Source organism: Callorhinchus milii, unplaced genomic scaffold (genome assembly GCF_018977255.1).
Source record: "Callorhinchus milii isolate IMCB2004 unplaced genomic scaffold, IMCB_Cmil_1.0 Scaffold20, whole genome shotgun sequence".
Classification (NCBI taxonomy): domain Eukaryota; kingdom Metazoa; phylum Chordata; class Chondrichthyes; order Chimaeriformes; family Callorhinchidae; genus Callorhinchus; species Callorhinchus milii.
Genome location: NW_024704761.1, coordinates 11,753,385 through 11,774,843, shown reverse-complemented (window position 1 = coordinate 11,774,843; position 21,459 = coordinate 11,753,385). Strand labels below are relative to the sequence as shown.

General features: G+C 44.1%; 1 protein-coding gene and 1 long non-coding RNA gene across 2 annotated transcripts in view; both read left to right on the top strand.

The window, feature by feature from the left end:
• The first annotated feature begins 2,832 nt into the window (after positions 1-2,832).
• On the top strand, positions 2,833-5,758 carry LOC121850491. The gene is made up of 4 exons (XR_006085611.1): positions 2,833-2,871; positions 3,739-3,813; positions 4,498-4,742; positions 5,725-5,758. It is a non-coding gene; the product is annotated as an uncharacterized LOC121850491 (long non-coding RNA).
• Positions 5,759-13,288: 7,530 nt separating this feature from the next.
• Positions 13,289-21,459, top strand: part of wu:fj29h11 (protein NO VEIN) — a 50,741-nt gene continuing 42,570 nt past the window's right edge. Inside the window, exons 1-3 of the mRNA XM_007888880.2 lie at positions 13,289-13,544; positions 14,248-14,616; positions 19,339-19,719. Of these exons, the coding sequence (XP_007887071.1) occupies positions 13,331-13,544; positions 14,248-14,616; positions 19,339-19,719 (964 nt within the window). The 5' untranslated portion in view covers positions 13,289-13,330. The remainder of the gene's footprint in view (positions 13,545-14,247; positions 14,617-19,338; positions 19,720-21,459) is intronic.

The following is a 21,459-nucleotide window of genomic DNA, read 5'->3' as shown; positions in this document are numbered from 1 at the left end:
AAGTGGGGCATAGTGGGTTTGGCTTACGCTGAGAAAAGGGGATACGAGGAACAGAAACAAACGGTTAAAAAGCTCGAGGTCTCCACCCCCCCCACCCCGCACCACATTACAAGAAACCGGATTTAACCCTTTCTTCCCATATCCGGCTTATACCTATGCCCCTTTCACAATCATCTATTTATCACCATAAAAGTCGAGGGGGCGCCAGGCAGACTTTACTGGTCGATACCGGATCTACTCATACTTTATTTCATACCGATGAACCTAAATCTTTTCACGGATCCACAGGGGAATCATACTTACTTCGAGGCTTTAACGGATCACATCAAGTTGGTGCACGGCTTAAAAATACATCTGTATACATCGGTCCCGCTGCGGTTAAAATGCCCATGAAGCGAGGTTTACTTGGTTCTGATATTTTGACTCGTTATGGAATGATTGTGGATTATACTAACTCGTGTCTGTGGGGCCCAACCTCTCCCCGGGTTCATCATGATTCGACTCAAACAAAGTGTCAACGCTTAGCAATCTATCTTGTTGTTTTGGATGTGTTCCCCCGTGTCGCTGATTAAAGCCCCCGAGGCGTTCCGATCCCGAGCTTCCACAGCTTATTACTGGTTACAATATGGCAATGGCTAAACACAAGTACGATTGTGGGCGGTTCAATAGAGGTGGAAGAAATCAATGGTTCCCCCACGAAACTGTACCTCATTCCGATCGAAAGTCACACTTTTGTACAAGCTGCTATTAACTTACTAGAACAAGGTGTTATACGAGAAGGCACCTGCACTACTAATTCTCCCATTTGGCCTGTCAAGAAACCTGATGGTAGTTGGAGATTAACCATTAGCTTAAATTAAATTCTGTTACCCCAGCATGTTTCCCAGTGGTCAGCGAAATTACTAATAGTTTATCCTAAATATCTCCTAAGTCCAAATTCTTCTCCACACTTGATAGCGCCAAGTTCCTGAAATTATCTGATCAGTACAAATTTGCATTTGACGGACGGCAATACACTTGCACGTGTCTTCCTCAGGGATTTCACAATTCCCCTACTATCATCCATAAACGTATGGTAAATATGCTACGGGGATACCATACTTCGAATGACTCAGCTATTCTCCAGTATGTAGATGACATACTTATAGCAACAGAAACAAGACAACAACACCTCACTCTTTTAACCGAAGTGCTTGCTAGATTACAAGCGGCAGGATTAAGATTAACCCCCGAAAGATCCAGCTGCTCCAATCCTCTGTGAACTTTTTAGGAGTTACTTTATTCGAGAAAGGGCAGTCACCCAATGCACCTAAAGTGGCCGTTATTCAGAGATTACCGCTTCCTCGAACAGAAACGGCACACCGATCATTTCTGGGACTCGTGGGGTACCAGAGATCGTTTATTCCTCAGTTCGCAGATATGGCTAAACCCCTGTACAATTTTATCAGGGATAAACGACGATGATATACCCAAGCGATAAACAGATGAACACACTAATGCGGTTATGGCGTTTTAAAACAGGTTATTATGCAGGCGAGGTTACTATCTCGCCAGACCCCGCTGCTCCGTTTCATCTAGAGGTAGCAGCTACGGACATCAGCCTTACCGCTGTGCTCGCCCAACAACAGATTCAACAGATTCTGCCTATTGCTCTTGCATCCAGACTTCTTACCGGTGTAGAACAACAGTATGACCCTTGTGAACGTCATCTTCTTGCTACTTGCTGGGCGATTAAACATTTCACCTATATTACCGGCTTACAGAAGATATTACTTCACTCCCCACACACTCCGCTCAATCTCCTGATAATATAATAATAATAATAATTCTTGCATTTGATATAGCGGATTTCACGTCTTCTCGACGTCTCAAACGCTTCACAGAATATGCTGTAAAGTGAATTGACCGTATATTTGTGGGCATCACATCAGGCTTGTGATGAAGCATGATGATACCCTCGTCTCCTCACAAAGACTTAATCACTGGATGCTGTTGTTGGTTGATCGAAACATTGAAATCACACCGAGACAAACTACGCTCATTTCTCAAATGTTGCATTATTTCGGAGATGAACACACTTGTCCCCGGCCCTTACTTCAATTTCCTCAGCACCCGGTATCGAAGACTCCCTCAAAACACCAGTTGAGGATCCACAGCCGATGGATGGCTCATCCTACTATATACACAGAGTGCAGTAAACTGGTTTTGCTGTATTTCTGCCACAAGAAACACTCAAATTGACACGTGTGCCTCACTCCGGTCACTATGCCGATCTTGCATTATATACTGCAGTTACCCACACAGTAAATCAACCAACTAACATTTAGTCTGACAGTGCGTACAGGGTTAACATCGTTATTTTACTCCTGCTTTACGCCTCTAGGGATTTTTGATCTGCAGATAATAAACCCCTTATACATTGTACAAACTACACCTCTCCATATTGGTAAGGTAAAGGCACACTCCTTTACCACCATGTATGCTGGTAATAATCCAGCTGATCGAGCTGCGGAAGAAGCAGCACAAACGGCCATTCGATGGATTCCCCCATTTGATCCCAATGTTCAATTGTAACTGAACGTACCAGCACAGACCTCCCATCGCTCCAGATGACCTCTGTTCCCTATCGTGATGGCATACAGTGGCATACCGATGGCTATAAAGCTCCACCTCCCACCTCAAGGGTTGTGGATCCTACACTCATTCACACTGACTTCCCAATTCTAAACCCATTCTATTTCATCCCACTAGATCTTCTTCCAGCTCTTCCACAATCACCCTGGTGGAGGACATTCTGCCGCCTCATCCAGTATTGCAAAAGTACTTAGCTCTGTGTGGTGGCCTACTGTGGGTGTTGACATATCTCAAAGGGTAAATTGATACCTCGTATGCCTAGAACAACCCTGGTCCTAAAGTCAACCGTGGTTTATTACAATCTGCTCCTTGTTCTTCGGGTCTTGGACGCACATCCAGGTTGATTTCATCGGTCGCCTTACTAACACAGCAGGTGCTTATAAGTCATTATCGACAGGTTTAGTAAACGGATAGAGGCTTTCCCTGTTCATGCTGCTACTGCCCTCAGTGCAGTGCGTATTGTGTTGCATGAGGTGATCTGCAGGTGGGGAGAACCTGTCGGCCTGGATAGTGATCAGGGATCACATTTTACTGGGAAAAATTTTGAACAATTAACTCAATTGATGGGGATTAAACACAAGTTACATGTGGCTTTCCACCCCCGATCATCAGGTACAGTGGAAAGAAATAATAGAACCTTAAAAACTCTATTGAAAAAGTATTGTGCAGATCACCCCACTAAATGGGCACAAATGCTACCCATGTGCCTCATGGCAATTAGATCGACTCCTCATTCCACAGCGGGGATATCTCTATACCAAGCCAGTACTGGCAGAATAATGTGCCTGCCAGGGGATCTATTAACACCCCTACATCCCCTGATGTTGGGATTTCCGATCCCAAGAGTTCGAAATATGACCCGACAATCCAAGATGGCGCAATAATTCTTTTATTATAAGACAGTGAGCTAAATAGTGTGTAAAGAAGAACATACTACCAGGTAATCCGCGTAGAACAAGAGTGGAAGAAAATTTCTTGGCTGTCATCACGCGCTCGCCCTGGTTTCGCTGGTGTATCTCTCTCGCTCCCCTCCTGCCAGTCAGGCTCAACTGACTTCTCTCTCTCTCTTTTCACTAATTATACTCTTTTCTGAACTCTTACCAGATACCTTCTTCCCTCTCACAACTTGTCCTGCACGTACTCATCCAAATCAACCACTGGCCTGACGGTGTTGATAAGGTGAGTCTCCATTGTCTTGTCTATAATGATGTTATTTGGGACTGGCCTATTGGGAAGTCTACTCCTTCCTAGGCCTGGCACATGATGTTTTGCAGACCTTTTTCTTTCCATTTCTGGCTGGTACCCAAGGTTACAATAACACTTAGGACTCTGCATCTGGAGAGAGTAGAGATAACGGGTACAGTGGTTCCAGCCTGTGCCACATTCCGTTAGTAAGAAAGCTAATTTGGCGGCCATTTTGACCTGTTAATACAATTAATTAAACATATCTTAAAAGAATGTATATAAAAATCTTGTTCTATTCTAAATGATTATAGGGGAATCCCTATATCCCAACAGAGCCTCACCAGAAGGAAATCCTAATTTACAGGGTGCCGTAACAGAGGCTTGGGTAGAACAAATGATGGAACAAATTCAGATTACCAATGAATTTGTGGCACAAACCACTGGTAAATCACATAAACAGATGAAGCAATACTTTGACAAGCAAGTCACAGTATGTGAATACTAAATTGGTGATACCATAATTATGGGAAAAAGGAACAAAATGGGAGGGTCCGATTTCCATAATAGATCAGTGCCTCGGTGTATTTAATACAGCATGAGAGGAATAAGAGGTGCAAATGGCATCATATAAATCAGATCAAAGCTGCTAATCTAACAGATAATACTCTTGATTTACAGCACCAAGATTGTCAGGTGGAATTGGGCGATGATTCTGGCAATACACCTGCACATGATAACAGTAATTCAGCCGACCTCCTGGATCAGCCTCCTAAGACATGTCCGACAGTGATACCGTGACTGAGTCTCATAAAGCCCCATTGGGATGCCGTTAACTGATCCAGGCCCACTTTCAGATGCCGATGGAATCATTTACGATACTGTGGTATCAGAATAACACATATACAGCCATGGCACATGAACAGGTACATGGTCGAACTTTTAATCAGGTATCGATCAAAGCAGCAGCAGGGAGGACTGAATTGGCCTGAATTCACCTTTGCACAAATGTACCGAAAAGGCTCCCCAACACTACATTTGCAGATACCATGCTCATGGAATCGTAACAGAAAAAACGTTTCCACTATCATCGTCGGGAGCAAATAACTATTGTATACAAGGTCAAAAGTGGACCTGACCCTATATTAACAATCAAGTCACAGAGGTGAAATGGACAAACTGTATCAATACAATGTAATATAATTTTACCGGGTATGACGTGGGACGTGGATGAATTGATGTTTAAGGGAAATATGGATGAGCTCTATCTTCCAACAGTTAAAGTTTTGTTTTCTGCTCTATCTGTGGTTAAAACCGGATGAGATAGGAAGGATATGGCAAGTGTTTAAATTCGGTCAAGTGGGGACGCTTTTTATTATCACTCCTCATCTTGACAAACAAGGTTATCCGCTCTGGATCCTCCGGTTCCCAAATACCTATGCCCAACACCAAGGATACTATGCATGTCATTGGGACGAGGAAAGATTAACCCTGTGCCCTACTTTGATATTAGTTCGACGGTTAATCCATGATTTAAAGAAGCGGCCAGACCGAGAAGATCTAGCTCGGTGGCTGAGTAGATAGTATGAGGTGGGGACTCAAGATGTAGTCTTTCGGCCTCAAGGTGGGGACTGTTGGGAGAAGACGGTATCCATATAAAATGGGATTTGAATTTCCCAACAGCGTCATGGGCATATTTTTTTCGGGGATCTTCTATTGTTGATGAGCTATGACCTAAACAAACTCATCACACACGTATGGCAGTTTTGTGTTTTGCACTGCAGTTACAACTGGTGGGCGTGCCGACTCCCCGTGCTGCGCCTCTGGGGATTTAAAGTGCAAGGCCAAGTCTATCACTTATTGGGATCTCTAAACCCTTTGCCTAATGAGTCGCCAAAATTCTTACAGATCATTTTCATGAAGAACCGAGAAGACCAAATGGAAGCAATGTTCTTGGATTGAAGGAAGCATCATACTAGATGTGCAAGACATGCTTCACAACAGTAACACATACGTTCAAGTCTGCAATGAAAGGATGACTGCAGAAGAATATAGAATAATCATCCATGCAGGAATCTAGATACACCAGCTATCTAGATACACAAGCTATGCAATGGCACAAGGTTGGTGGTAAAACAACTGATGACACATATTGGAGGGATTATTATTAGGCTCTGTGTGGAGTAAGGAAACTTGCCCAAGGTTTCGCCCTCTGCCTGGAATTGAACTCAGGTCTCTCGCTTGCAAAACGAGTGCTCTAACCACTGAGCTACAGGACTCCACAGCTTCACTCTTGGCAAGTTCTGCTTATTCATGGGGTACTTGTGTTTCCTATTCTTGAATCCTGTATGCAGTAGCTTGCATTTATTTAGCTTCTCAGTCAATTTGGGCTGTCATCTCCTCAAAAGACCTACCCTTCTTGAACTCAATGTCATCTGAAAATCAAGAGACTATTTTTATATTGAATCCCATATTGTATCTTTCATAAGAATCCAAGAATTTGCTAGGCAAAAGACCAAGGTCCATCCAGTTTGCCTTCCACTATCCTAGCAGTGACATGCACATTGCCATGTCCCAAACTATATACCGTATATCAAAATATCATTTCCTAACAAAATTCGATCTAATTTGCTCTTGAAAGAATCAACACTTTCAGCTTCCACCATCTCCCTAGAGAGCCTGTTTACTACTCGCTTACTGAAGTTGTGTGTCCGCAGATTCGTTCTGAATTTCAATCGCAAATCCGTGTAGTCTGGTTTTACTGTTTGGTCCAAGATGAAACAACTTATCATAGTTCCTTTTAGAATCTTGGAGACTGTAATCTTATCGCCACTCAGCCTTCTCTTCTCCAGTGTGAACATGCCCAGTTACCAAATCACTCCTCATAGGCTCCCTCGCTCCATCCCCTCAATCATTTTTTTTGCTCTCCTATTTATCCTTTCAATCACTGTAATATCCCTTTTGTATTGTGGTAACCAGAACTGCACGGCATTATTCCAAGTACAGTTGCACTAATGATTAAAGTGACAGGGTTACCTCACTATTTTGTTGTTTGCGTCTGAACTCCCAGCAACGGTATCCTGAGCAACCTGAGATCAGCCCCAGTCACTGATTTTCAAATTAAGGTCTGATTATCTGATTACATACCAGATATGCAAAGAAATTGAAAAGGAGAAGGTGAGTTGAATGCGGAAATGTAGAGATAGGTGAGTCAGTAAAAGGGCACATAGATTCAAGATAATTGGCAAAAAAAACAGATAAGGAGGGCAGATAAGGAGACTTTTTTTTACACAGAGAGTTGTTACGGTCTGGAATGCACTGCCTGTAAGGATGGTGGAAACCGATTCAATAACAAGTTTTAAAAGGGAATTAGACAAGTACTTGAAAAGGAAAAATCGGAAGGATATGGAGAAAGAGTGGGGTAGTGGGACCGATTGGGTAGCTCTTCCAAAGAAACGGCCGAATGGCCTCCTTCTGCACTGCAAGGTTCCTTGATCCTGTGCTCTGAGCTGCGATCAGTCCAGGTGTCACTCTGCCTCAGTCGTGGCTCTGGTTCAGAAGGTGAGGACTTTGAGTCCCATCTAAGAGCTCAACTACGATCCCAAGATATCAGCTTGATTTTTAATGTAGTGGGATCAGAACTCAACAAATCTGCCAGAAGATAATATTCATAATAATAATAATCCTTGCAATTGATACAGAGCCTTATCACGTCTTCGAGACGTCTCAAAGCGCTTCACAGAATAGACTGTAAAGTTAATTGACCGTATATTTTGTGGGTGAAATGCAATATTATGTATGTCTCAGAGGTGACCTTGTAGAGGTTATAGCATTTTAAATGGGATTGAAAAGTAAAGCTGTGCGCAAATTGGACCACAGCATTGGGCTACACAACCCACAGTCACTACACTTTACAATCAATCCTGTGTAGTGCTTTGAGATGCCCTCCCGAGGTGAAAGGCGCTGTCAGTGCCGAATGTAAGTTTGTTTTTAATATTCGAAAATTTTCAGAGGCCACACGTCTGACCTTGATGCTGCCGGGAAAGCCAGAGGCTCACACATGGGTGAGACAGAGAAGAAAGTTACCTCTGCTGACCACGGAGTCCCAGCAAAGGGAAGAACGAGGGGAAAAAGGATAAAATACAAGTTATCAAAGGAAGAAAAGAAACTGGTAAAATCAGCCATGTCTCCAGTAGGCTTAGTGACCGCGGTTATAAGAGATACAGTATTTCAACAACTTGTGCATACAGCGTCGGTCAAATAGAATAATGTCTCGGAGTGCTTTATCATGACGGATATGGGCACCAAAGGGGGTGGGAAGAGACTGTTGGCATATTTGAAGAGGTAGGGTGGGGTGAGGACAATAATGAGTCTGAAGTCTGGTCTGCTGTGTTTTTTTAATAAGGAAACCCTGGAGAGGGAGTGCCGGCTCCTCCAGGCCGACAGGGCGGAGTATGATGTCTTCCTGGATCGCATGGACGACTGGCTGAGGACTCGCCACCAGAGGGTGATACAACTCTTCCGCAGCTACGACAGCAGTCGGAGTGGGAGGCTAACATACCAGGACTTTAAACTGGGTAAGGAGCCCTCCAGCATCTCAGACAAAGGTGCTGCCGACAGTTCTGCTCTAGGGAGCTGTCTGATACGAGGCACCGCAAGGGAGAAGACCCCCCTCGTCCCCCTCCCCAATATTCCATCATAACCGCTTGTGTCAAAACATATACTACCGTTTTTTGAGCAATCAGCTTGCTTTGGCCCTCGCCCTCTGAATGCCTGGTTCCTTGCTGACTCTGCTGCAGTAAGCCAGCAACCGTTCGACTTTATATCTTTCCCATCTTACCCATGATATGTTTTACGCCTCTCTGTTCATTCAACCCACTATCATGCATACTGACCGCATACACATTTTGCCTCTGGGCAAGGGTCAAGCATATTGTTATTCTTGCTTTACTCAGGAACTGGGCAATTTCGACAACACAATAACTTGTTTGACTATATTTGTCAATTATCAGTGCGTGATAGTCCTCCTCCCCAAGGCCAGTGATTGTCTTACTTCAACCTTTCATGCTGACCGTTTCCTCTTAGGTGAGGGAAACACCTTTGTGTTATTAACAGATGTTTGTGATGGTTTGGGTACAAAATGGTATTATTTTCCATTTTGATTAATGTAAGCAAGATTAACAATTTAACGTTTATAATTTGATGTAATTTCATTACATATATCATATTCTAACACTGAGTGTGTGTGTGTGTCTGTCTCTGAGTGTGTGTCGCTCTCCATATCTCTGAGTGTGCGTGTGTCTGTCTCTGAGTGTGTGTCGCTCTCTATGTCTCTGAGTGTGCGTGTGTCTGTCTCTGAGTGTGTGTCGCTCTCTATGTCTCTGAGTGTGCGTGTGTGTCTCTCTTTGGGTCTCTGTGTCTGTGTACAGTGCCGGCCGTGAGAAGCAGGAGGTGGTGATCTCCTGAAGCCTTGCTGGTGTTGCCGCACCCCCCACCCCTCCCATTTTCGTTAAAGAAGTAATTAATTTTTTTTGCAAAAATCTGATGTGTTAGTTCCTTATGTTTAGTTTTTAATCAATAAAGTGAAAAAATGCAGCAGTAAAATGTACCTCAGTAGCACCAATCAACCCCCGCAATGCCCCCGCAAAACAAAATTTAACGAAGGCCTCTGCAATTTCCCACAAGACCTCAAAGCGCGCCACAATTTTTTTGCCAAATATGTCTCCACTCTTCTATTGGTCCAGATCATAATCCGTGAAGTCTGCAGCGGCTCTCGTTCTGTCTCGGCACACCCTCAAATACCATTCTGGGTTTACTTTTTTTAATCCCATTTAAAATATAATCTACCTCAATCGGGACCGCTATGACACAACTTATCTCACGAATGAAGCGCCTTCACTTGTCTTATCGTTGCAAGTCATCGCTCAACACGAGGGATCAGATAAGCAAAGAGAAGATTCATTGGAAAAATCCACAAAGTAGAATCACAGAATCATAGAATCATCCAACACAGGAGGCCATTCCGGCCATCGTGTCTGTGCCGCTCTTTCATTTAAAGCTTTTTTTCCAAATCAACCCCACTCCCCGCTCTCTCCCCATAGCTCTGATAACCCCACTCCCCGCTCTCTCCCCATAGCCCTGATCAACCCCACTCCCCCACTCTCTCCCCATAGCCCTGATCAACCCCACTCCCCGCTCTCTCCCCATAGCCCTGATCAACCCCACTCCCCGCTCTCTCCCCATAGCCCTGATCAACCCCACTCCCCCACTCTCTCCCCATAGCTCTGATCAACCCCACTCCCCCGCTCTCTCCCCATAGCCCTGATCAGCCCCACTCCCCCACTCTCTCCCCATAGCCCTGATCAACCCCACTCCCCCGCTCTCCACCCATAGCCCTGATCAACCCCACTCCCCGCTCTCTCCCCATAGCTCTGATAACCCCACTCCCCGCTCTCTCCCCATAGCCCTGATCAACCCCACTCCCCCGCTCTCTCCCCATAGCCCTGATCAACCCCACTCCCCGCTCTCTCTCCCCATAGCCCTGATCAACCCCACTCCCCCGCTCTCTCCCCATAGCCCTGATCAACCCCACTCCCCCGCTCTCTCCCCATAGCCCTGATCAACCCCACTCCCCCGCTCTCTCCCCATAGCCCTGATCAACCCCACTCCCCCACTCTCTCCCCATAGCCCTGATCAACCCCACTCCCCCGCTCTCTCCCATAGCCCTGATCAACCCCACTCCCCGCTCTCTCCCCATAGCCCTGATCAACCCCACTCCCCCGCTCTCTCCCCATAGCCCTGGTCAACCCCACTCCCCCGCTCTCTCCCCATAGCCCTGATCAACCCCACTCCTCCACTCTCCACCCATAGCCCAGCAAACTGGTCCTTCCCAAAAAATTGGGATGGGGGCAGGGGGCGGGGCGGGGGCAGTGGGTGGGGTGGGGGCAGTGGACGGGGCGGGGGCAGGGGGCGGGGCGGGGGCAGGGGGCGGGGGCAGGGGGTGGGGCGGGGGGCGCCGCGGGGGCAGGGGCGGGGCGAGGGCAGTGGGCGGGGCGGGGAGTCGTGGATGCCGCGGGGGCAGTGGGCGGGGGCAGGGGGTGGGGCGGGGGCAGGGGGTGGGGCGGGGGCAGTGGGCGGGGTGGGGGGCAGTGGGCGGGCGGGGGGCAGTGGGCGGGGCGGGGGCAGTGGGCGGGGCGGGGGCAGTGGGCGGGGCGGGGGCAGGGGGCGGGGGCAGTGGGCGCCGCGGGGGCAGTGGGCGGGGCGGGGGCAGGGGGCGGGGCGGAGGCAGTGGGCGCCGCGGGGGCGGGGGGCGGGGCGGGAGCTGTACGTGCTGCGTGCCCACGCTGGCGGAGCGTCCATTCGGCAGCGAGCGCTCGCGCGGATCGGCGGTTGGCGGTCGGAGAGAAGCGGGAACCAGTGCAGGCGGTCGCCTCGCGGCCAATTTACGGGATTTTCAGCGTCAAATACCAGGTTTTGGCGGAGATTCCCCTTATAGCATTTTTCTCTCCCATCACCTCCTCCCCTCACCCCCTTCCCTCACCCCCTCTCATACCCTCTCCTCCCCTCCTCCCCTCACCTCCTCCCCTCACCCCCTCTCATACCCTCTCCTCACCTCCTCCCCTCACCCCCTCTCCTCACCTCCTCCCCTCACCCCCTCTCACCCCCTCTCATACCCTCTCATACCCTCCCCTCACCCCCTCCCCTCACCCTTTCTCTTACCCTCCCTCACTCCCTCTCATACCCTCCCCTCACCCACTCTCCTCACCCCCTCTCCTCACCCCCTCCCCTCACCCCCTCTCCTCACCCTCTCCTCACCCCCTCCCCTCACCTCCTCTCCTCACCCTCTCTCACCCCCTCCCCTCACCCCCTCTCCTCACCCTCTCTCATACCCTCCCCTCACCCCTCTCCTCACCCCCTCCCCTCACCTCCTCTCCTCACCCTCTCTCACCCCCTCCCCTCACCCCTCTCCTCACCCCCTCTCATACCCTCTCCTCACCCCCTCTCACACTCTCCTCTCACCCCTTCTCATACCCTCTCCTCACCCCCTCTCATACTCCTACCTTCCCTCACGAGCCCTCCCTTGCCCTGTCGTGTAGCCTCACCTCATCATGCATAGCGTGTCCTGCCAATGCCCCCCACTCCATGCATTGTTATCCTGACCACTAAAACTTACCCAATTTTAAAAAACATATTTAATTTGGATGTAAACATCTTCGTGTGGTGTTTGAATGGCAACTAGGGGCTAATTCCTGTATGTTTGTGCCAGTGGAGCTGCCTGTGGCTGGTTTTGCTCAGTATTAAATGGATTGCTAACAACAGCTAAAACAATGTGCACTTGTATTACTCCTGTCACATAGAATGAATGACATATATGATTGGTGGGGGTGGAGGGGTAGAGGGGAGGAGAAGAGACTGAAGGAAAGTTTCACATGGTGCGGTGACTGGAGAAATGAGTAAGATTAAAATCGGGAGAGTGGAGGGATTTAAAGGTCAGAGCAAGGATCATCGAGTTTTGCAACATAGAAGAAGGCCTATTGTGTCTGCTAGCTCTTTGTAAGCGCAAGTCCCATCTGTCTTGTTGCCTCTTGAAAGTTAATATAGATTTTTTCCTAGAGTATGGCTCATACTCTAGGAAAAAATCTTAACAACTGTAAAACATCCTAAGAACTCCAAAAACATTCCTCCTAATCTCCTTTGCTCCTATAGTAATCTTAAATTGATGCTGTCTAGTCACTGACTCACCGACCATTGGAAATACAGTCTCTTTCAACCCCCTCCTAGTTTTAGAGAACTCTCAGGTCACCAACCTTTTCTGTTCCAGTGAAAATAGCCCAGTTCCTTCTGTTCTGCACGTGGGTCAAACCATCTATCCTTTGTATCGTCCTAGTAAATCATCTCTGCAGCTTCCAATAGCCCAAACCATCTTAAAGAGTGGGCTACTGGGAACCAGTGGAGACTGATGGGAGTAATAAGTGTGCAGAGGCTAGTGCTGAATAGTGTACAAGCTATATTGGAATTGGAACTTGTGGGGATGGAGCTGGAAGGCTGGTAGGAGAGCATTGAAGAAATCTATCCTCATATGAGGTAAATGCGCAGTGTTACAGAGATGGAACATCTCTTAGCCCTGGCCTAGATGTGGGATATGAGGCAGAGCTAGAGATTCTAGCAGAATGGCAGGATTGTGCACCCATTAAACTTAAGCAAGAAGCCAGGATGGAGTTGGAACCAGAGGTGAGATCCAAACAAGATGATTTTAATTTTGTTGAACATTTAACAGAAAGAAGTCAAGGCTCATCAGGAACTCATCATCAGCCAGAATAGTAATAATTCCCGAATTGATGGTGTATAGTAGAGCTGGAACTATTTGTATACATTAGACTATACAAATAACTTTTTGGTTTTGTTTGCAGTTTACGAAATGGATTTGCTGCAATGTCAAATATTTCAATTGTGCCGCTGTTATCCTGAAGGGCTTCTACTGTCTCAGCTTCCCAGTCTCTATGAACAGACACACATGGTACCATTAAAACCGTCAGCTTATGGGTTCAGCTCCCTAATGGACCTGTTGGAAGCAATGAATGATGTTTTAATCTTGCATTTTGATGGACGCAATTGCATTATAAAGACAACGGGCAAGAAGGAATCCAAAATATTCAGACGTTCATCAGACTGTGAATTGGAGAAATTGCCACAGCTCACAACATCTCAATTCCAAAAGCCGGCTCAAGGTAGGGAGCTAGCAACTTTTGTCTATTCACAAATAGTAAGACATGGACTTTTAATAGTGAGATCATGATCATGGCATTGCCATCGGCAAATTTCAAAGTGAATATCTGGCACTTTCTAATGGTAGGAGAAATCAAGAAGGCCTAATTCTGACTCTGTCCTCGCCTAACTTTGACAAATTTGGACCATCTCATACAATCATCATATTGCATTCAGGAGTGGGAACCATGGCAAATCCCTTCCCTAACTCTATGCCAACGTCAATTTTACAACAACTTGCATATATATTCACACGGGGTAGAGTCTCGAAACACTTAACAGACTGAATCCGTTGATGCTAAGTCAGGAAAAGAGGGAGGTTCAATCTGAAGACAGGTAAAGAGGGATAAGGTAGAGGGATTGCGTTTGTAGTTTTTTGTGCTACAATGCAGAGGGTAAGAAGTGTGATGGTTTTACTGTTTAGTATGTGTAAATGTCAGAAATTGTCTTTTTCATAGATTCTGTCAAGGCCGGAGTGTCGGGTATAGAAAGAAAGATGGAATGCAGTATTAGCCTGCAGGGAAATATATAAAATTTTATGTTAGAGACTGAGTTTTTCTGTGCAATGTTTTTTTTTACTTTGAAATAGTTAGGATACTTTAAAACTGATATTTCAAGCCTGTATTCAAGCTACATCCTTTCTGAAAACATATCCTTCTCTTCCAGTGTATGATATTGATAAACTACGGGGTGAGCTCCTAACACTTCTTAGTTGTTATCCTGGAGGCATCCGTTTAAACCAAATAACCGGGATTTACAGGAAGAAATTTAATCAACGTTTGAAAGCAAAACGCTATGGATTTGACAGTTTAGAGGAAATGGCAATATCAATGGATGATATTCTGGACCGAACCCACACTGAAAGAGGGATTGTTGTCAAAGCTAATTCTTCACTGGTACACGTACTAAAGAGCAAAACCATCAAAAATCTGAACGCCACTATCTCCTTGTCTGCGATACAGCCTTTAGTGCAAAAAGAAGCTCAGATTCAAAGTCAACCAACTTATTCACTGGATCTACAATATCAGTCAAAAGGTAATATAATCTATTCAAATATCAAATCTGACATACTTTATGTTATAAAAGCAGTGTTTGAATCTTATTTTCAACATTCTTCTGACAGTCTGATGCATGTGGTAGGCATTGGTTTAATATCTGGCCATCCACCAAGTGAGGGCTCAAACTCGAACTTGTCGGATGTTGAACGACCCAACTAGTGACTATCCTCTTTGGCAGGGAGGTAAGCTGAACTGGCTCCAAGGTGTTTGGCAATGGTATGTCGGAATTGAGTCAGCCCTCTGGCGGATTTGGTAGTCCAGTTCCTGAGCCAGGTGGGTCTACAATACTCCAGGGCACTGCTGATGACAGCACAGCTAACCTCGCTCATTGGCAGGACTTGGAAGGGCATAACAGTCACTGGAGGCAGGGAAAACATTATAATATTGTGCATCAGCCTGGTACAGTTGATAGCACTACCCTGGCTTCTGAATCACAAAGTTGTGGGTTCAAGACCCACACTGGATCTTGAAACTCATAATAATAATAATAATAATAATAATCCTTGCATTTGATATAGCGCTTTTCACGTCGGGAGGACGTCCCAAAGCGCTTCACAGAATATACTGTAAAGTGAATTGACTGTATATTTGTGGGCGAACGCGGCAGCCAATTGCGCACAGCAATGTCCCACAAACAGTCGTAGATTGAAAATGACCAATTTATTATTGTTTTGGGTTTTTTGGAGGGATTATTATTAGGCTCTGTGTGGAGTAAGGAAACTTGCCCAAGGTTTCGCCCTGACTGGAATTGAACTCAGGTCTCTCACTTGCAAAGCGAGTGCTCTAACCACTGAGCTACAGGACTCATATAATCCAACTTTCCAGTGCAGTGCTGGGAGAATGTGGTATGATCTAAAGACAAAGAAAGAGGAGGCAAGGCAGAAGGATTGAGGCAAAAACAAATTGTGTGACAATGCAGATGATTAGAAGTGTGATGGGTTTGCTGTTTAGTACATGTCAGAAATTGTCTACTCCATAGATTCTTTTGAGGTCAAAATTGTCAGATATAGAAAGCAAGGAGTATTAGCCTGCAGAAAAATATATGAAGTTCATTGTGGGAGGCTGAGCTTTTCTATGCAATGTTTTTTATTTAAAATACTTTCAAACCAGTATTTTTAAGCCTGTATTCAAGCTAAATCCTTCTGAAAACAGACTCTTCTGTTCCACATTGCTAAACTACAGGGTGAGCTCTTTACACTTCTTAGTTGTTATCCTGAAGGCATCTGTTTAAAACAAATGCCTGGGATTTACAAAAAGAAATTTGAACAACGTTTGAAAACAAAACGCGTTGGATATGACAATTTAGTGGAAATGGTAGAATCAATGATTGACATTCTGGACCTAACCCACACTGCAATAGGCTTTGTTGTCAAAGCTGAGGCTTCACCTGTAATAGTGGACAATCTGAACTCCATTGAATCATCATATGCAATTCATCCTTTGGGGCAAAAATCTCAGATTTACAATCAAACATTCTATCCACTGGATTTATAACACCAAGGTAATCTTCTAAACTAATAAAACGACAATGTCTGTCTGCATCTGTATATCTGACACTCACGCAATAACCGACTGACGTAGAGACATGATATATACCTCATCGGAAAGGTCTTACATCTTGGCATGGGCATATTGTTTTGGGGGGGGAATCTCCTATCGTTGAGGAGCTATATTAAGAAAAACTTTAATTAAGCCCCAAAATATGAGGTATATGCATCGTGTTTTGTAACTATGTAGCAACAGAGGAAAGTACACGTCTATATTCTGCAACAGATCTATGGCATTTTTTTCTGGTTGTCATGGGAGCTAGAGTTCTCCCATGTGGGACAAACAGAGAGATAAACTGAGATAGTGAGAGAGACCGAGAGAGAAAGAGACTGGGAGAGAGAATAAATTATAAAGTGTAGTGACTGTGTGTTTTGTGGGAGAGACATAAAGACAGGGAGACTGAGAGAGAGAGCTAGAGAGAGGGAAGGAGAGACAGAGAGAGACTGAGAGAGGGAGACTGGGAGAGAGAAACTGAGGGAAACACAGAGTGAGAGAGAGACTGTGAGAGAACATATATTAAAGAAGTCCTGCCACTGAGTCCTCCCAAATGGAGTCCTCCCATAGGAGTCCTCCAAGCTGAGTGTAGATAAAGACAAAATGTCTGTCTGTGTGTCAATCTACGTTCATTTGGATCCTTTGGTTACAAGCGAAGCTGCAATGGGTACAGCTAGTATAATCTGTTTAAATATCTAATGTTTGACATATCTTATATTCTAAAAGTAGTGTTGGGGTCTACTTGTCTATTTGTTTTAATTTCTATCTTTGTCATAGGTGAACGTTTTATCAGTGCTTCAGGGTGAAATTGTAAAATTATTAAAATATCACCCTCATGGAATTGCAATGAAGAAGATCAAAAAGTTGTACCAGCAAATGTATCAACGGAAATTGAACTTGGCTAGCTATCATTTAAAATCTGTTAAACACCTGCTTAAATGTATGAAGAATGAGGTGTTAATTCAAGAATCAGGAACCTATCCTGTAATTTTTGAAACTGAGTGTACATCAGGTAGGTTTATACAGGGATTAAAAAATGATTTCACAGTAACAGCCAAGGTGGTAAGATTGAAAATACCAATAATACAGAAAAAAAATGAAACTAAATTCAAGCTTGTCATTGAATTCCACACCTGGAGGTAGCAGCTTCAATTGCAAATTGTCTCCTGTTTGGAAGGTGATTTATGTGAGTTTCATGAATGTTGATAGCTGAATCAGCTTTCTGTTTTGATTCTGCTCAAGATGAGAGGGAAATGGAAAGTGAAAGTAAAGTAGGGGAATTATACTAATACAACATAGTGTTTTCTAAAAGTGAAAATAACCTCTGGGTATAGAAAAGTGAGCCCATAACCTTGTTCCCCACTAAAAACCTAATGGAATTCCTGAAAGCGTGACTTTAGTATTAATATGCATTTTGGAATACAAGTTTTTTGTTTTGGAAGCCTAACTCCCTTTGTTGCATTTCTGATATCAGATTAGTTTCAGTTTCCTTGCATCATTCCATCTTGATGCTTCTCATTGGATGCCTGCTTTATAGCTGTTGCGACACAAGGAAGAGTAGGAGCACAATATTGTAAAAGCAAAGCAGGATGTTGTGTGCAAGCTCCTAATTTCTGCTGTGTAAAACAAGCCGATATAACTGAATTTGTATTGTACGGTAAGCAGATATCTATTTCTGCAGGAAAATGTTTTGTATGGATTGCTTTGTTCTTTTAATGGTAACATTATAATTCTACATCTTTATTTCAGATTCAGGTAGTGAGTATAAGAGATTTAATGGATTATAATGAGATATGTCTGATGAGGTGTTTTTTTAGAAAAATGATAGATATTATTCATTCACAATATGATACAAAATGTGTTGTGTTTTATTATCGGCTAACTTGCAAAGTACTGTACTTTTGAAAGTAAGACAGTTTCCGTATATTCTATTTGCATCTATGAAAATGTGGTTTGGGGTTTATATTCTTCCAGTGCTCACCATACCATATGTCTTAATACAAAAGGCTGTTAAATTACTGTGCTCCCCAGGCACTGAAGATCTAACCAGCTGCTATAATAGTAGTAATAATAATAATAATCCTTGCATTTGATACAGTGCCTTTTCACGTCTTCGAGACATCTCAAAGCACTCCACAGAATATTCTGTAAAGTGAATTGACTATATTTTATGGGTGAAACTCGGCAACCAACTGCGTACAGCAATAGAAAATAAATGAGAGTGGTCACAAAGGTGGCGGTTTCAACCGCCCTTCCGATCCCCATTTTTCTTGGTCTTCGTCCAACTGGAAGGCAATGCCTGAACTTAACCCAGTTGCACAGTGCTGTATCTGAGCTCAGGAGTTTGCCTTGTGCTGAATCGAGTGGGCAACAAGCAGTGCAGTACCATTCAGCCTCAATGAGTTGTGTAATGATAAATCGAAGAAACTCTTTTCCAGGTTGTAAGGAATAAACAATAATAGTGTTACAACAAAAACTTGCGTTTATATAGCACCCTTCACACGGGTAGCGTCTCCAAGCACTTAATGGGAGCGGAGCCTGATGCCGGGGAGGGGGGGGCGATGACCGTAAGTACTGTCGAAGAGGAAGCTCTTCAGGCGTGATCTGACAAAGGGGAAGGAGGGGCAAGGCGGAGGGATTGAGGGAAAGAGTTCTGAAGTTTCGAAGTGAAGTGGCTGTAAGCACGGCCGCCAATGGTGGAGCGGAGGGGACGAGGGACAAACAGGAGGCTGGAGTCAGCTGAGCTAAAGTGGCGGGTGGTGGAATGTGGAGTAAGCAAATTGGAGAGATAGGGAGGTGCCAGGGTGTGAAGGGATTTGTAGTTGAGTGTAAGGCGATCGGGATCAAAGTAAACTTCAATTTGAAAGAAATATATCATTGCACATTATGAGTGCACACGGTTTTGATTAGCTGAATTTTTATCATTAAAAAATTGCTGTCAGTAAAAAATGACAACATCTAGTACTTTTCAAAGCTAAAAGGTTTGATTTTTATTTTGGTACTTGCCCTTTGGCCATACAGCAGAGTTCAGTACCATCAGGTGGGGAATTAAAAGCTACAGCTATGCTCTGCAATAGTCAAGAGGATTTATAGTCATATCTGCATACATTTGGGCCAAAGATCAAATATATTATGTGTATTGTGCTTCATTTTAAAGTCCAGAAAATGAAGAAACTTCACGGTGAAATTCTGGATCTCTTCAAAACCTATCCTGATGGCTTTCCTGAATCAAAACTACCAGAGCTATATAACAAGACATACAAGCAAAACTTAAAGACAAAAAAACATGGATTTCGCTCCCTGCAAGAGCTGATCAATTCTATGAGTCATTTGCTGGTTGTTGTCAACACACCTAAAGGAGTGAAACTGTTGAAACTAAAGCCTCCCGGAGATCCTGGTGTTGTAGAAACGGATGGCAACGAATCACGAGGAGCAACTGCTTCTGGAGGACCTGCACTGGCTGCACACACGGAAACTCTTAACAAAATCTCTTTTGGTTCTTCCACATTTCCATTAGTTCCACAGCAACAAGCAACAGGTAATGTTTTATTTAATTTAAAAATATACAAGTTAAAATTTGTATACAAACTGAACCCAATGTGTAGTAATTTTCCAGTAATACAGAACAAGGGAGTTATTGCTTGGTTTTAGAATATGTAAAGTTCACATGTGAGGGAAAAATAATTCAAATTTTGACACAAATCATCTCAATCAGTTCCAATTTTTATTGGTCACATTGTCAAATAATAGGTCAATATCTAATATGTATCAAATAAAGCAGCAACTACACAAAGAAGATGTTAGGGTAGTGATCGGTCACTTTTCTCTGGGAGAGCTCGGTAAACCTAGCTAGTTTCGTAAGACTCTTCCAACTCCCTTGTGTTAGCAGCCCATACTTAACCTCAATTTGGCACGCTCGCACGTAATATTAGATAATGGGTTTTAAACCTCCAGTTAATCAACCAGGTCTCAACTTTAACCCAAAAAATGTTCGTCATGGCCCCATGACCTCACTGTGTTATTTTCGTGAGCACTCATGTTGTTGTTGCACTTTCTTGAGAGTCCTTACTTCTGATCTGGAAGTTCTGTCAACACATTTATCTGACCTTGCTTTTGCCCCATTTAGCCTCCTGGGTGTCCACTCATAGTCCTTGACACATTGCTTTTGAGCAATATGTTGTTTCTGCACAGTCCTTGACATCCTGCAATAATTTTCTTGCAGTCCTCGCTTTGACACCAGGCGAGCATCATATTAATCTTCTGTACATTCGCCTCACTTATATTCCCATTCTTCATGCCTTTCCTGCGCCTGCCTCATTTCCCTTCCTAACCTTCTTGTATTGAATTGAATTCTTGTTCAGTCTCTGGGCTAGCTTACTGACATCCAGAAGTCAGACATCTGTCACCACCTTCAATTAACAAACAAATTCTAAACTATCTGGTTTATTTCACATATATTGTTACCTTGTTTCCCTCCTTCCAATTACCCCCAAGACCATCTTATTAAAACATTCCTTCTCTACATAACTGACATTAGATAAGGATGGCAAAATCTATCTAATTACACCACTTCTTCACCTTTTCACCAAACACGGACCATTTTTCACATACACAGACCATCTTTGACATACTGTAACCTTTTTCCGACCTAAGTGTACCAGACAGAACAAGAACATTAGATAAAGGACAGACACCCGTCGTTTCTAGCAGGTAAACAAGTTATACAAGTACAAAAGCAAGGACATTAGAAAGGAAATTATGGTTATAAAAGTCCAAAAATCACAAGAGTACAATCATCAGTGATTTTTTACTTAAAAGTACAACAGTATAAATGTTCTGTAGGTTTCCGTTATAGACAAAATACATTATGATCAACTTAACAGTTTCATCAATCTACAATATTAAAATGATTTAAAATACAGTAAAACTCACATAAGATTCAGATGAAGAAAGCATTGAAACCCATTTGATCTTCTTTTCAATATGCTCATCTTCCCATTTTCCAGTTATGTCGTAGGTTGTTTCTTAAATGTCTGGTGTGCTGGTGAGTGTCCTTAGCTACTCTTAGTCAAGCTGTGCTGCCCTAGACTAATAATAATAATAATCCTTGCATTTGATATAGCGCTTTTCACGTCGGGAGGACATCCCAAAGCGCTTCACAGAACACACTGTAAAGTGAATTGACTATGGTGCTTAAGAGTCTTTTCACTTTGCCCAACTTAACCTGTCTGCCCCTAAGAATCAAAATCAACAAACATCCCTCACACTGCTCCTCTAA